At 39.2% G+C, this 14046-nt stretch overlaps 2 protein-coding genes and 1 pseudogene across 2 annotated transcripts in view; all 3 read right to left on the reverse strand.

The window, feature by feature from the left end:
* The window catches only part of LOC115751677 (protein BONZAI 3-like), a 1030407-nt gene that overhangs the window by 755142 nt on the left and 261219 nt on the right, over positions 1 to 14046 (reverse strand). The gene's annotated exons all lie outside the window — the stretch shown is intronic.
* The window catches only part of LOC115734452, a 116184-nt pseudogene that overhangs the window by 56187 nt on the left and 45951 nt on the right, over positions 1 to 14046 (reverse strand).
* LOC115734376 (probable disease resistance protein At4g27220) overlaps positions 3813 to 14046 on the reverse strand; it is a 176897-nt gene continuing 166663 nt past the window's right edge. The window contains 3 exon segments of the mRNA XM_048279859.1: positions 3813 to 3868; positions 3871 to 4330; positions 4984 to 7877. Coding sequence (XP_048135816.1) covers positions 3813 to 3868; positions 3871 to 4330; positions 4984 to 7770 — 3303 coding nt within the window. The 5' untranslated portion in view covers positions 7771 to 7877.

The following is a 14046-nucleotide window of genomic DNA, read 5'->3' on the forward strand; positions in this document are numbered from 1 at the left end:
GGCAATTTCAATTTCTTACGGAAAATTACAAAGCTCCGAAAGCTATGCACATAAATCAATGAAGACAACAGCAGAGAGCTAGAATTAAGAACGGTACCTTTTCAAAAGAAAAGAGTGCGGGTTGATTCTCGCTGGTAGTTGTACCTTGGCAGCTTTGGAATTCACAATCAAATGAGAATGACCTCATCTTGCCGCAATGTCTTACTCGCAATTCCTTCAAGAGTGGCCATGTTGAAGTATGACTATTCTTGTAGAATCTCCTCAATTCCGGCAACTCAATCAATCTTAGGTCAGTTAATTGTGGAAAGAAGAGATCACCTGCACTCCTCTCTACTCCGTCTTCCTCCATGATAATTTCCTTGACCCCACAATCAATTACGAAAAATTTTTCAAGCTGCATCATACTTTTTGCTATTGAAATTGGAAATAAGCTTTTGAGACTCTCACACTTGTAAACCGTCACACTACGTAAGCATCCAAAGGTAACACCTACTTGAGGAAGTTCACTCCATAGGAACTTCATTTTTGGGAGCCGCATCAAAACTAATTCTCTCAATTGAAAAGTGCATGTAGAACGAGCTTCACTAAAATTGAGATCTTGGACGTGAAATACCGCTTCTAAATGCCCACAATCGGTCATTGTTAAATTCTCTAGGTTCTGAAATCTTGTGAGGATGGTGTGAGACGAAAACATGGATGAAAATTTCTCACAATACTCCACTACTAGTGTCTTGAGTTTGGTAAAGGCATTTGAAGTGAGCTCACCAAACCATATCTTCTCCATGTTATCCATGTGTGAGATTTTCATTGACTCCATACTAGGAAACTCAACCTGTTATTTTTCATTTCAATTCATTAAAGCCGACTCTTTGTCCCCCTCAAAAGCAAAATATGTTAATTTCAAGAATAATGAAAATCATAGGAGAAACATTAATAGTAGAATAGTAAGGAAAGAAGACTAGATGCACATATCATCCCTCAACATCGCATTTTCCTGAATACATCTTGTCATATTACTTTGAAAGTAGAAAGCATAATTTTGTTCTAATACGTATATAAAAAATTATGCTTGAGCAATACCATAACCCATAGCCTCCAATCTAGCCGGTCTCAGATTTAGCTCATTACAAGACACACATACACATTGTAAGGCATTGACAGGGGGGAAAAAACAGTTAGCACAAGAGCAATGCTTCATGGATCTTGCACTTCAATATTTTCTCCGACAAATTATAGACTCCCTATTTAGCCCCTCCCTCTCGGACTTGCGATGTCTCGCAGTTTTATTTTATATTCATTGTTTTCTACTATTGGATTTTCATCTATTGTTCTAGTCCTTTTTCGATTCATATTTTTGTAGATTTTTCTCATGTAGCAATAGGAAAGCAACGCGCTTTTGTGCTTGAGGAAGCTCCATTACAGCATTAATTGCCACGTAGGACTGCAAACACAATACAGGTTTTAGGACTCGTGATATCATTATCCCTTGATCTTACATTGAATAAGATTCAAATTTGAGCCGACCTCTTTAGCATGGTCTAGGCTATAAATTAGTTAAAGGATATTAATTGGTGATTAGCCTCTAATTAAAATTTGTATTTCAGTTACAGTATTAGTGAAACATTACATTAGCCTAAAATTTGAGAATGAAAGTAAAGTATATCAAGTATTGGCAACTTATGAAAAAGTTTCGATATGTAGTGCCAATACGATTATTTCAACGAATTAGAAAATGATAAGTTAGCATAAGGCACCCCACGGACCCTTTTATTGTCTAGCTCAAGGCATCAAGGACAAGAAACAAGATATGCCATTAAAAAAGAATAAGCGCACACCTTTTCGACCAACAAAAGCGGTTGTTGCGTTGAAAATCTACCGTCTGGTCTTCTACAACCGGCATCTCCTAGAATTACCTCCATGACTTTACAATCTTCTACAGTAAAATTTTTCAAGGAGGGCCACTCCGAAATATGATTCCCTTGGTAGAGACTTTTGAGTTTTGGCATGTTGTGAAGATACAGAGTGACAAGTTGAGGAATTACAATTACATCGGCTGCTTCTACGTGTGTCTCCTCTTCTCTGGCAACAATATACTCCATCTCTCCACAACCACCAAGAATAAGATGTTGGAGTTGTACCGGACTTTTTGTCACACCCATTGTAAAAAGGTTTCTAAGACGTGGACACTCCTCAACTGTCAAGGACACTATACAATGAAGCAGCCTCTTCCACATAAATGAAGGAATGACATTCACTAGGTTGGGACACTGCTTCACCTCAAGGACCTTTAGTTGGCAAATTGACTCATCAGGCATCTCATTCTCCCAAAGTCCTCTAGATTGAATTCCTGTTACACGTAGCTCTTCTAATTTGGGAAATACAACCTGCAAAAGCATCACCTAGCTAAAGTCACAAAGACCGATATTGAAGTGAAGTTGCTTATGCATCCAGATCATCACAAAGAAGAAAGCAAATCATATGAACAACGATACAATTGAGATAAAGGAAAGAGGAAAACCTTGTCATCAAATAAAGAATGTGAACTTTCATCAAAACCGGTTGATACCCCATTCATCGTCTCCACTCTTGGCACCGGCATCCTCGGCGTAAATGCCTTGAGTTCAGTGCACTCCACAATTGAAAGATTTCTAAGGGAAGGAAACTCATATGCACAACTTCCAGAGCTGAAACTAATCAATCTCTTAAGGGAACAAAGCTTCAATGTATGTAAATGAAAGAACTTCACGACCTTCAACTGTCGGTCTCCACTTTCTTCCACGACAACTACTTCCCGCATGTTATTGCAACCAGAAACATCTAGCTTCTCAAGCTTATCGAGAGTCCTGTATGTGTCATTTGTGAAGAGATATCTCAAAATGTGGCAACTGCGCAAGCCAATATTAGTCAGACTAGGAAGACCCAACGTTGCTTTGGTGCTGCTTGGCACCAACGCATTCAGCCTTGGCAGGTCCCACAACTTCACTTCTTCTAATTCTATGAAGACCGGACGTTTTTGCCTTTCCTTAGAGTTGACACAAACATGTTCCATTAATGCTTCCAAAGAGGTACACTTGACCACCTCAATCCTTTTCGGGTTTTGAAACTTTTGTATTAAAGTCGAGGGAAAAATATGGGGCAAATTTTCACAATCTCGGACCGTGATGGATGCTAATTTGCAGAATGATTCTTCGTAAAGTTCATTGTGCCATATCTTCATCAACCCACATGATACGAGGGTCAACTCCTCCAAGCACGGAAAAAGAACCCGTATGAAAGGACCATATATGTTATTTTTTCGACCACAAACTTTCTAAAAGTCCTGATTTGGATGAAGTTGGTTGCCCATGATAATATGCTCTATAGTGTATTCTTAAGAATGAAGTTGGTTACCCAAGAATAAACCACTATCGTAGAAAAACAACAAATGCATGGAGTAGCAAGAGGTTTTAAAGGACATACCGACGGATATAGTTTTCAACTACTTCATCAGCAATAAAACTACAATTACTGAAAATAATCTCTACGATAGACAGAGTAGAAAATTCTAGAGATAGTTACGCACATTTTGATCGAAGAATGCAGGCAAGGGCAAGCTGGAGTTGACACCAACAAACGCTTGTTGTGAACCCGTATAAGTTGTCATCGAAAGTTGCTTTCCTTCAAATGAGGTGAATGTCATCATTTTGGGGCAACCAGATATCTTCAGTCTTGTTAGGCTTGGACAGTGAATACGGTACTTCCCATAAGAAAATGTCCCGAGATTTGGCAATTCCTCAAGAGATAAAGAGGTTAATAGAGGGAACTCCAAAGTGTCAATGGATGCAGCTTCCTCTGATCCTTCTTCTTCCACATCTATAATTTCCTCCAACAGGTTACAACTTGCTATTTCTATTTCTTTTATTTGCTGGAGTGTTTTGGCCATGGAAGAAGAAAAAAGAACCCTCAAGTTCTCACAGTTTTGCACCTTCAGTGCCCTTAAGTTTTGGAAACACAAAGCTATTCTTGGATTCTTGTTCCATATGTGCTCCAACCTTGGTAAGTCACTCAAGGTTAATGTGGTCAATCGCGATAGAATCTCAACAACCCCACTAGCCGTCAGTCCTTGAAGGTTGAATACTTCCCGTATTAATTGACATCTTTCAACACTTATGGCTTCCAAATTCTGTAGCTTTATTACCAAATTTGATGGGAAGATGCCCAAGAGGAACGCACAATCCTCTACCTTCAGAAATTTTAGGTTGGTCACATCTGAGGGAAATTGAGAGTTCCATATCTCTTCCAATTTGGGAAGTTTAGACAGTGTCAAGGACTCCAACCAGGGCAATGAAACCTTCAAAAGTTAGGAGAATCACGTTAGGAAGGCATATGCATCGATTTTTCTTTTGCTGCGAGGAGTGGATAACGCCATATAAACTCACAATGCTTGTAACTAAAAACTATCAATATACGTTGCATGTGAAAATTTAATAAAGAAAAAAAAATCTCATTTAACAGATTTGAAGATAATGGAAGAAAAGGCCATGTAGTGTTTTTTGAATTTAACCTTTTTCTTCTTTGAACTTTACCAACTTTTACGGTTGAATTATCATTTACCTATTATGTACATGGACTATACTATATAAGAGGAAGCTATAATCCCTAAGTTATTAAGGAAATTGAATTTACCCTCACATTTTGTGCGTTCTAAAATTTAAAATTTAATGGCATAGCCTAAATGAATTCAAACGACAGTGTAAAAAATATATCCCAATTATTTTCTACCAAATGGCCATGAACTAACAACATCCATATTTGTAGCTCATGCATTGAGTAATGAACTAACTCACGCTTAAACAAGTATTTTTCCGTGATTAACATATTTATATGAAGGCAATATCCATATTTGTAGCTCATGCATCAGCAGACTAGTCGGAGAAGGTTTCATCCAATTAGGATGGTCGGGATGAATGGGAACATGATTCTTTCAGAAAGCATGAAATTTACCTGTTGCCCATCAAAGAATATGACTGAATGGTCCCCAGTTTTATAGAAGCTCGTCATCTCTGGCAAGTTTTGCAACGTCAGCCCACGCAACTTGAATGACTTCGCGCTAGCATCATCATCTATTTCGTCTATGTATTCATCTGACTCGGCATCTGCAACAATTTGCTGCATCAAGTGGCATCTCGTTATTTCAATCTCTTCTAGCTGCGAGAAATTTTTCGTCATGAACGAATGAAATAAATGTTTGATTTCACTGCAGTTTTTCACTTTCACAATCTTTAATGTGCCCAACGATCTTGGGGCAAGACAATCGTGATAAATCTTCTCCAATCTATTCAAATTCTCAAGAACCAACGATTCCAATCTTGTAAATACAGGGTAATGTGTGGAGTCAACAACATAATGAACCGAGAAGTTATCTTTTACATGAAGATGCTTCAACTCCAGAAAACCTTTGATGCACAAGCTGTGAATGCTATCGCTGCCATCTTGCAATCCATCCAAGCAGAGATCTTGCGTTCTCCCCAAACATTCCTGCATCCACACATTTTGGAAAAGATCGCCGGAATCCAGCTTGAGCTCTAAAGTTCTGGATTCTTTGTGTGCACCAGAGCAACCCTCAGTGCCCCCAATTCGGATTTTATGCTTGTTCAGATTTCCAAATGGGAGGTCACTTGAGAGATTGATAGAATGAGGAATAGTAATGTAGAGAGTTCTCAGCTTTTTCATGTTCTTCAACTCAGCCAGGCTGGCGTTGCTTCGCGATGCTTCACCCTTGACCTCCCACTGATCAAAACTGTCCTCCATGTACAGCTCTTCCAAATTAACCAAGCTTCCGAGCACTTCAGGCTCGATAATTTTGAGCCTGGTGCACCTTGTCAAGTCCAAAAATCTCAATTCTGTTAGTTCGCCTATTTCTTTGGGTAGCCGAGCGATTGTAGAGTCTGAGAAACTTAGGAACTGCAATCCTTTCAGCTTTCCAAGAATAGTCACATCCTCCAGATGGCAGCAATCAAGACATAGGGACTTGAGGTTTCCAAGGAGCTCAATCGACGAAGGTAGAGAGGTGAAAGATAAGCCAGTAATGTCCAAGACTTGGAGCTTCTCCATAGATTCAAAAAATGAATTGGGAATATTGAGAGATGGATTGTATTCGCATAACAGAAGAATCCTCAAGCTTGGGCAGTCCAAGTTATCTGGAACCTCATCAATGCCAACAAAATTGAAGGATATTGCAGTGCATTTTCTGAGCTCATCCTTTGACCATTTTTTAAACCCATAATCCTTCTTCCCAACCAACGCGTACCAATCCGTGGAAGAAATAGAGATGGCCACGTCAACAAATGTGTCATGCATTCTGAACCATTCCTGGTCATCGCTCTCTAGTAACAAAGAAGAGTCCGACAGGCTATGTAGATCCGTCGTCAACCTATCTCTAGCGTTTTCGATGGGCTTGCTGAATTTTTCATATAAACCCAAACCCATGCAATAGACAAGGGAATCCCTCAAGAAACTCCTCCCAGAGTCTAGAGCACAAAGCAAGAACAATGATCTGATCCGCTCTTCTTTTAAGCCGTTGTAACTTAGTTCCACTATTGATTTCACATCCGACGCATCTATATTGGTCGAAGCATTCCTCCATGCAGCCAAATCTCTACGCTTCAACCTTTTTGCCAACGAAACAATCAAAAGTGGCAAGCCTCCGCAATTCTTGACCACTCCATCTACCCAGGGTTCAATCTCAGGATCGTTAACTCTATCCCCCACCGTTCTTTCAAAGAGTTTTCGGTCTTCTCCATGCTCTAACACATTGAGCTGGAATTCTCGGTCAGAGCTCATGTCAGTGCACAAAACATCACGGTTTCTAGATGATAGCAATAGCGTGCAGCCTCTTACTTTATTATCATCTCCGCAAGGTATTCCAACTTCCTTCAACTCTAACTTCTCCCACAAATTATCTAAAATTATGAGAATGTTCTTCTTGCTATCACTCTCTAACCTCTTACCTAAGCAATCGGCCCTACCATATGCAGTTTCCACATTCATTAGTTTCAAGCCCAGTGCATAAGCGATATCTCCCTGGATTCTTTTTAGATCTGGATTGCGTGAAATATTTGCCTTGGCGACCACATCGAACAGCTTTTGATCCTTAATTTGCCTTTCGACATCCTCCAAAAGCTTGGACTTGCCAACCCCACCTGGTCCCCAAACCCCAACCACACTCACCTCGTCATCAGCTATAGCCTTCATTATTTCCTCTGCGATTGAAGCCCTGGAATCCAGGACATCTTCTTTCTTGTCAACAGGTCTTGTAGCGGACGTGGTAGCAGTGACAATTCCAATCGGAGTATCCTCATGGTAGACCTTTTGGAAGATGGGTTTTGTGGTTTCGTCGTGGAGTCCCTGAATGACTGGAGTCATCTTCTTCACCTTCCTGCCAATTGGATGGCGCACCACGGGGTTGGGAAGCCACCCACGGAAGCAAACATTTTTTGCACTTTCGCCACGTTTTAACAGGTTATCTGCCTTCTCAGTCTCCTCCTCCACACTCTCCAGCCAAATCTTAATATCCCTTTCAATGAGTTTTCCGTTATTCTCGGCTTCTTCAACAGAGTGCTGCACCCTTTCCCTCGCAGCCTCCAGCTTCTTGACTCCATTTTGGAGATTTTGGACGTAGCTCTTGTAGCGCAGCACGTACCCAAATTGGCGTCCAATGGGAGTAAACAGGCACTCGACAAGTTTCGAAACTAGGTTCCCTGCGGCGGACGAAGCAACTGCGTCGGCCATAATGTCTTCTTTAAACCCAAGAATTTCGTCTTCGTCCTCCCTCTCTTTAGGTCCTCTTCTTGTTGAGCCCTTTTATTATTCGCTTCAACAAATGGGTGCGAAGGAAACTGAGAAGAGAACAGAACCAATCAGTTACAACAGTGAAACAAAACCAGACAGAGAGAGACGAGCGCCTTGAGCGTACGGAAGCAAGAGCGATGCAAATAAAACAGAGACCGAGGAGTATCAGCTAGAGCAACTTTTAGAACGTACAGTTACTTGGAAAAAAACTTGGTTGATGCGAGAAAATATTAAGTGCAACTAAGATGAAACGTAATTTATGCATTAACCCAAGCAGTGGGAGACAAGTGGCTCTGTAGGGGCCCACTATAAGACAATCGGAAAGTCTGGGATCTCTTTCGTTCTCTCTCCCTCTCTCTGCAACTCTATGGAAACGACCGATCTGTCGAGCTCCACCGCCGCTTGCTCCCTCAAGGCCTACCTCGCCAAGCGACACGGCGTCGACAAGGCCCTCAAGATCTCCACTTAAAAGAATGTGACATGTCAAGAAAGAAGAAGCAACACGTGATGTGTGAATTTTTCAAATGTAATGTTTGTATACTTTCAAAGGATGTAAGGTGTCCCGCAACGAGTGAAAACTCAAATGTTTTTCCTCCTGTTCAATCATATAATAAACCAGAGAATGAAACTATCGTAATGGGTGCTGGGTTTCGGATTAAGTTACCTCGGAGCAGATCCAAGTCGTGTCCGAGTCCCGAAAAGGCAATACGATCGGAGGATCAGCCTGCAGTAGTCGAAGCAAACATCTCAGAACAAGAACGAACGTCTCGGTGTGATTTTGATATGTCGCGGTCTTCTTACCGATGCAGTTTCTCCTCTCCAAGCGCCAAGCCCTTTGCCCAACTTCAACGAAGCCTGGAGCTTTTTCTCTTTGCCTCCAAAGGAACAAACCACAGATGGGCTTTTACTGAAATCTTGTTGACCATAAGACCACCACAACAATTCCCTTTCCTGTTAATTGGCAAGAATACCCCCAGGCCCACCCACTGTAGGCTTTGAGGATATTTTCTTAGCTCTGTTTTGTAATTGGACCGCGTGGCCACACGGATCTGAAGTGGGAAAGCGAGGAAAAGACCATTTAGGAACACGACGAGGGACACGGCACATCATCAGTAATTGCAAGTGACCATACAAAACAAAGTAGAACAAAGACAACACAAAACAAAGCAACAATAATGGCGTGGGATGGGTCCCGTGAAGTTGAGCCGACACGTTTTCCTCAACCCCTTCTCATCATCTGCTGTTAGACTAGTATTGGGCATGTTTTGACTAAGGAGCAATAATTCACGTTAGCTCGCCATAAGATTTTCCCCCATTCTCTTCTCCTGTGTCGAAAAAAAAAAATCATCTAAAGGGCCTATGTGGTGATTCCTTCATCGCCATGCATATACCTTCTCATGCTCATGTGAACGTTCTAGTTTATTTACATTTATCCCAATGAGCCATTTATCGAATCGTTAACATTGATGTTCGATCCCGCTGAGAAGGAAAAGATCTTCGTAAAAGTAACTTTTTATGATCCGATAAATAATCAAACGTTTATTCATATTCATAATCAAACTCCAAACGTATATTCTTTTGAATATTGACAGTCAAAATCATTTACAACTTTTCTCAGTATATTTCAAAGCTTAAAACATTTCTTTTCATTTTAATGATTTCGCAAGAAATCAATAACTACTTTTGAAAAAGGTGATAGTGAGCAAACAACATTTGATAGCTTGTACTTGTTTTGATAGCTAGTGCTCTTTAGAGCTTGGCTAATGCCATGTCACCCATAAATTGAAAGATAACTTCTTTAAAGAGGCCACATGTGAATGTGAGAAATCTCTAAATTTTGATATTGTTGCTTTATTTTCAATTAAATAAATAGAATTGGCCTAGTTTTATCCCCTCTTTGGCTTGGTACTAATATTTTATTGTTAGTTGACCAAAATAACTTTCTATGTTCGGAAACAAGGTCAATTACCAATTCACCCTTTCTTTTTCCTAATCTCATCTCCTCTTCACTTTCTATGTTTATCGTTAATTGACGAAAATATCCTCCTATGTTTGAAAATCTGCTGATCATTACCAAACGTGCTTCCGTTAGTTAATTTGACTGTTTTCACAATAAATGAATTTCACTTAAATCATTTGAATGCTTAGTGTAATCATTTCCCTTAAATCTGAAAAAAAAAATTGCTTGCAAATAGGCAAAACAAACCGAAACAAGTGGATCATGTTCACGGGCCAAAATTGGATGGCTTCATGACATCCTAAATAATTGGAGATTATCAACCTCCACCCCTCATAATTATGCTTTGCAGCTCAATTAGTGCTTTATATTATTAGCCAAATTCAACTTTCTATTATCGCTCGTGTTAAGAAAAGGAGATGTATCTTTTTCATTCATAAGATTTAACGGAAACTAAAAGTTATAAAATCCATATTGTTATCAACAAAATCCAGTATCATCGCTCTTCTATCCTTTTTTTCTCTCGAGTATCATTACTTATTATTGATTATGAAGCTCCCACAAGCCACTACAAAACCGTATGTTGTTACCTGATATTTTACGTTAAGATATTAAATTCTTCTTTCCCAATTCTTGCGATAAAATAGAATGTCAAAAAGTTACATTTATCATATTTAAATGTTTATCATTTATTCTTTCATCACTTGTCCCGTGAGGTTGTAAGGTGGATGAAAACTCAAAAATTTGGACCCTATGGATATAATCTAAATATACACTTGCACTTTTATTTTTGTTACTTTTTGACCCACTTTGTTTCTTCTTCCTTGGTTTTTTTAAAAGGTAAAATCAATACAACCAAATAATCAAACAAATAGGATGAAAGTTGAAACAAGTGTGATGATAACATACGAAAAAATGATACACATACCAAGAGTGGCTCCACTGTAACGATGCAAGAGGAATTGAGATTTCTTGACTTCAATGTTGACTTGTCTGAAGATGGATGAAGTACAACGCAGGCCGGAACCGGTCTTGATAACCAGTGCACAAATCATCATGACGTGAAAACAAGTGGACACCGTGGGGGAAGAGTACAGCAGGGAACTAAAAATTCAAAGAAGAGAATTGTAATCGAGGAAGATGTTTCGATACCTTTAGCTTCGACTTGGAATGGCTAGAAGGTGAAGGGATTATTTTCTGAGTTCTGGAAGCAAATACTATGCCCAACTTGTTGGACTCGCCATGTGCTTGCCGAGAAATCAAGAAACACAATTAGCAATCAAGACAAATACCCACGTTCAAACAACTTGCAAATAAGAAATTCATTAGTTGAGAAATAGTGTGTAATATTAGAGGGAAATGACGAAGAGGGACAGAGATGGCAAAATATCTCGATCCCCCCAAGAAATTTTCAATCAAAGCCCCTGACAGAATTCTGACTTGTTGATGGCGACCCTTGCCGCCCCTAATCCGGCGAGAGTCACTAGCCTTAATGTTAGAAAACCAAAAAACAAAAAAAATGAGTTTTTTTAAATAAAAATTATTAAAAATTATTGCCGACGGTGCCACCTAAGACGGTCGGTGTCCACGTCGGTAATTTTTGATAAATAGGGCCGAATCAGCACAAAGTGAAAATATTTAGAACTGAATTTATAAAAGTGTGAAAGGTTTACGATCCTTTTGATGCTTTTTCCTAAATAATGAGCAATAACCAAAGAATTCCCCTTTCTCGCATGCAAATGTGTGGAAAGAGTCTAATATGTTATTATTAATTACTTAATCGCCATGTACATTTTTTTCACACTAGCGTGCACGTTAGAATAAATGTACTTATTTACTAGAGAATGAAAGTTGGGAATTTCTGGAGGAGCAGGATAGTGATAAAATTACTGTAAAGTGGGTTTTACGTTTGAGAATAAGTTACCTTTGAAAAGATCGAGTTGTCCCCGAGTCTTGGAAGGCAGTACAATCGGAGGATTCGATTCCCTTCGTGCCTTGGTAATTTACCGTGAAACTGGAGTTTATCGAAGCAAATTTCTCAAAACAAAAAGCAGCGTCTCCATAAAAGATGGTGCAATTTATGTTTTTCTCTTTTGTTATCAAATCGAGAAATTTTGGTTGGCATGTGCTCTCCATCTCTCCCCCCAATACCCTATGAATATAATCTACATATACACTTGCACTTTCATTTTTGGTATTTTTTCACCCACTTCGTTTCTTCTTCCTTTGTTTTTTTAAAAGTTAAAATCAATACAACCAAATTATCAAACAAATATGATGAAAGTTGAAACAAGTGATGATAACATACGAAAAAATGACACACATACCAGGAGTGGCTTCACTATAATGATGCAAGATGAATTAAGATTTCTTGACTTCAATGTTGACTTGTCTAAAGATGGATGAAGGGCAATGCAGGCCGAACCGGTCTTGATAACCAAGTGCACATATCAACTTGACGCAAAAACAAGCGGACACCATGGGGGAAGAGTATAGCAGGGAACTAAAAATTCAAAGAAGAGAATTGTAATCGAGGAAGATGTTTCAATACCTTCGGTTTCAACTCGAAATGGCTAGAAGGTGAAGGGATTATTTTCTGAGTTCTGGAAGCAAATACTATGCCCAACTTGTTGGACTCGCCATGTGCCGCCGCAGAAATCAAGAAACACAATTAGCAATCAAGACAAATACCCACGTTCAAACAACTTGCAAATAAGAAATTCATTAGTTGAGAAATAGTGTGTAATATTAGAGGGAAATGACGAAGAGGGACAGAGATGGCAAAATATCTCGATCCCCCCAAGAAATTTTCAATCAAAGCCCCAGGCAGAATTCTGACTTGTTGATGGCGACCCTTGCCGGCCCTAATCCGGCGAGAGTCACTAGCCTTAATGTTAGAAAACCAAAAAACACAAAAAAAATGAGTTTTTTTAAATAAAAATTATTAAAAATTATTGTCGACAGTGCCACCTAAGACGGTCGGTGTCCACGTCGGTAATTTTTGATAAATAGAGCCGAATCAGCACAAAGTGAAAATATTTAGAACTGAATTTATAAAAGTGTGAAAGGTTTACGATCCTTTTGATAGTTTTTCCTAAATAATGAGCAATAACCAAAGAATTCCCCTTTCTTGCATGCAAATGTGTGGAAAGAGAGTAATATGTTATTATTAATTACTTAATCGCCATGTACATTTTTTTCACACTAGTGTGCACGATAAAATAAATGTACTTATTTACTAGAGAATGAAATGAAGGTTGGGCATTTCTAAAGGAGCAGGACAGTGACAAAATTAATATAAATCGGCTTTTATGTTTGAGAATAAGTTACCTTTGAAAAGATCGAGTTGTCCCCGAGTCTCGGAAGGCAGTACAATCGGAGGATTTGATTCCCTTTGTGCCTTGGTAATTTACCATGAAACTGGAGTTTATCGAAGCAAATTTCTCAAAACAAAAAGCAGCGTCTCCATGATTTTCCTGGGATCAGCGTGGCGTTTCTTACCAATGCGTTTCTCCTCTTCAAGCACCGCTTGGCCTTGCACTCCAACAGAGCTTTACCTTTTCTCTTGCCCCAAAAGATGAACCACAAGTGCTTAGATATATACGAGATCATAACGAGGCAATTTTACTTCTTTAGCCCTCTCATCTTTTGTCCAAGGCCAGCAAAATTGGCAAATGCAGACTTGACTTTGAGGACATTTTGTCGGTCCTCTTTGCAACTGGATCGCGTGGCCCCAACGTTCAGAGTGAAGGACATCTAGAGAATGACGAGGAATTAGAATTCATAGCTTTAGTTTTGTCCAGCATGCCCAGATTAATAATTGCAAGTGACCATCGGACAAAGACGAACCAAACAAACCCACAAGAAATCGCGCCTTTATCGGCCCTCAACTTAAATCACCACTTTAGACACTTCACATAACTTTATTTTGCTTTCGCCAGGGTTTAAATCACCACTTCATAAGCACATTAATTTGGATGCCGGTCTCATGTCCCCATGAAATGTATATCAATTGGCACGCATTTTAAATATTTAGCGTAGCAAATGGAATTCTCACCATGATTGTATATCAATTAGCACGCATTTTAAACATTAATGTTTACTAGATAAATGATATAAAACCAAATAGAAAAAGTGAACAAAAAACGTTGCCTATGATTTCAAAAAATTTATAAAACAAAAACATGTGTCTTACATCACCAAGAACAAAGAGATACATAGATATTTAAATTAGCACCTAATAGACCTAGCCACGGTTA

The sequence above is a fragment of the Rhodamnia argentea genome, chromosome 6 (assembly GCF_020921035.1).
Source record: "Rhodamnia argentea isolate NSW1041297 chromosome 6, ASM2092103v1, whole genome shotgun sequence".
Lineage (NCBI taxonomy): Eukaryota > Viridiplantae > Streptophyta > Magnoliopsida > Myrtales > Myrtaceae > Rhodamnia > Rhodamnia argentea.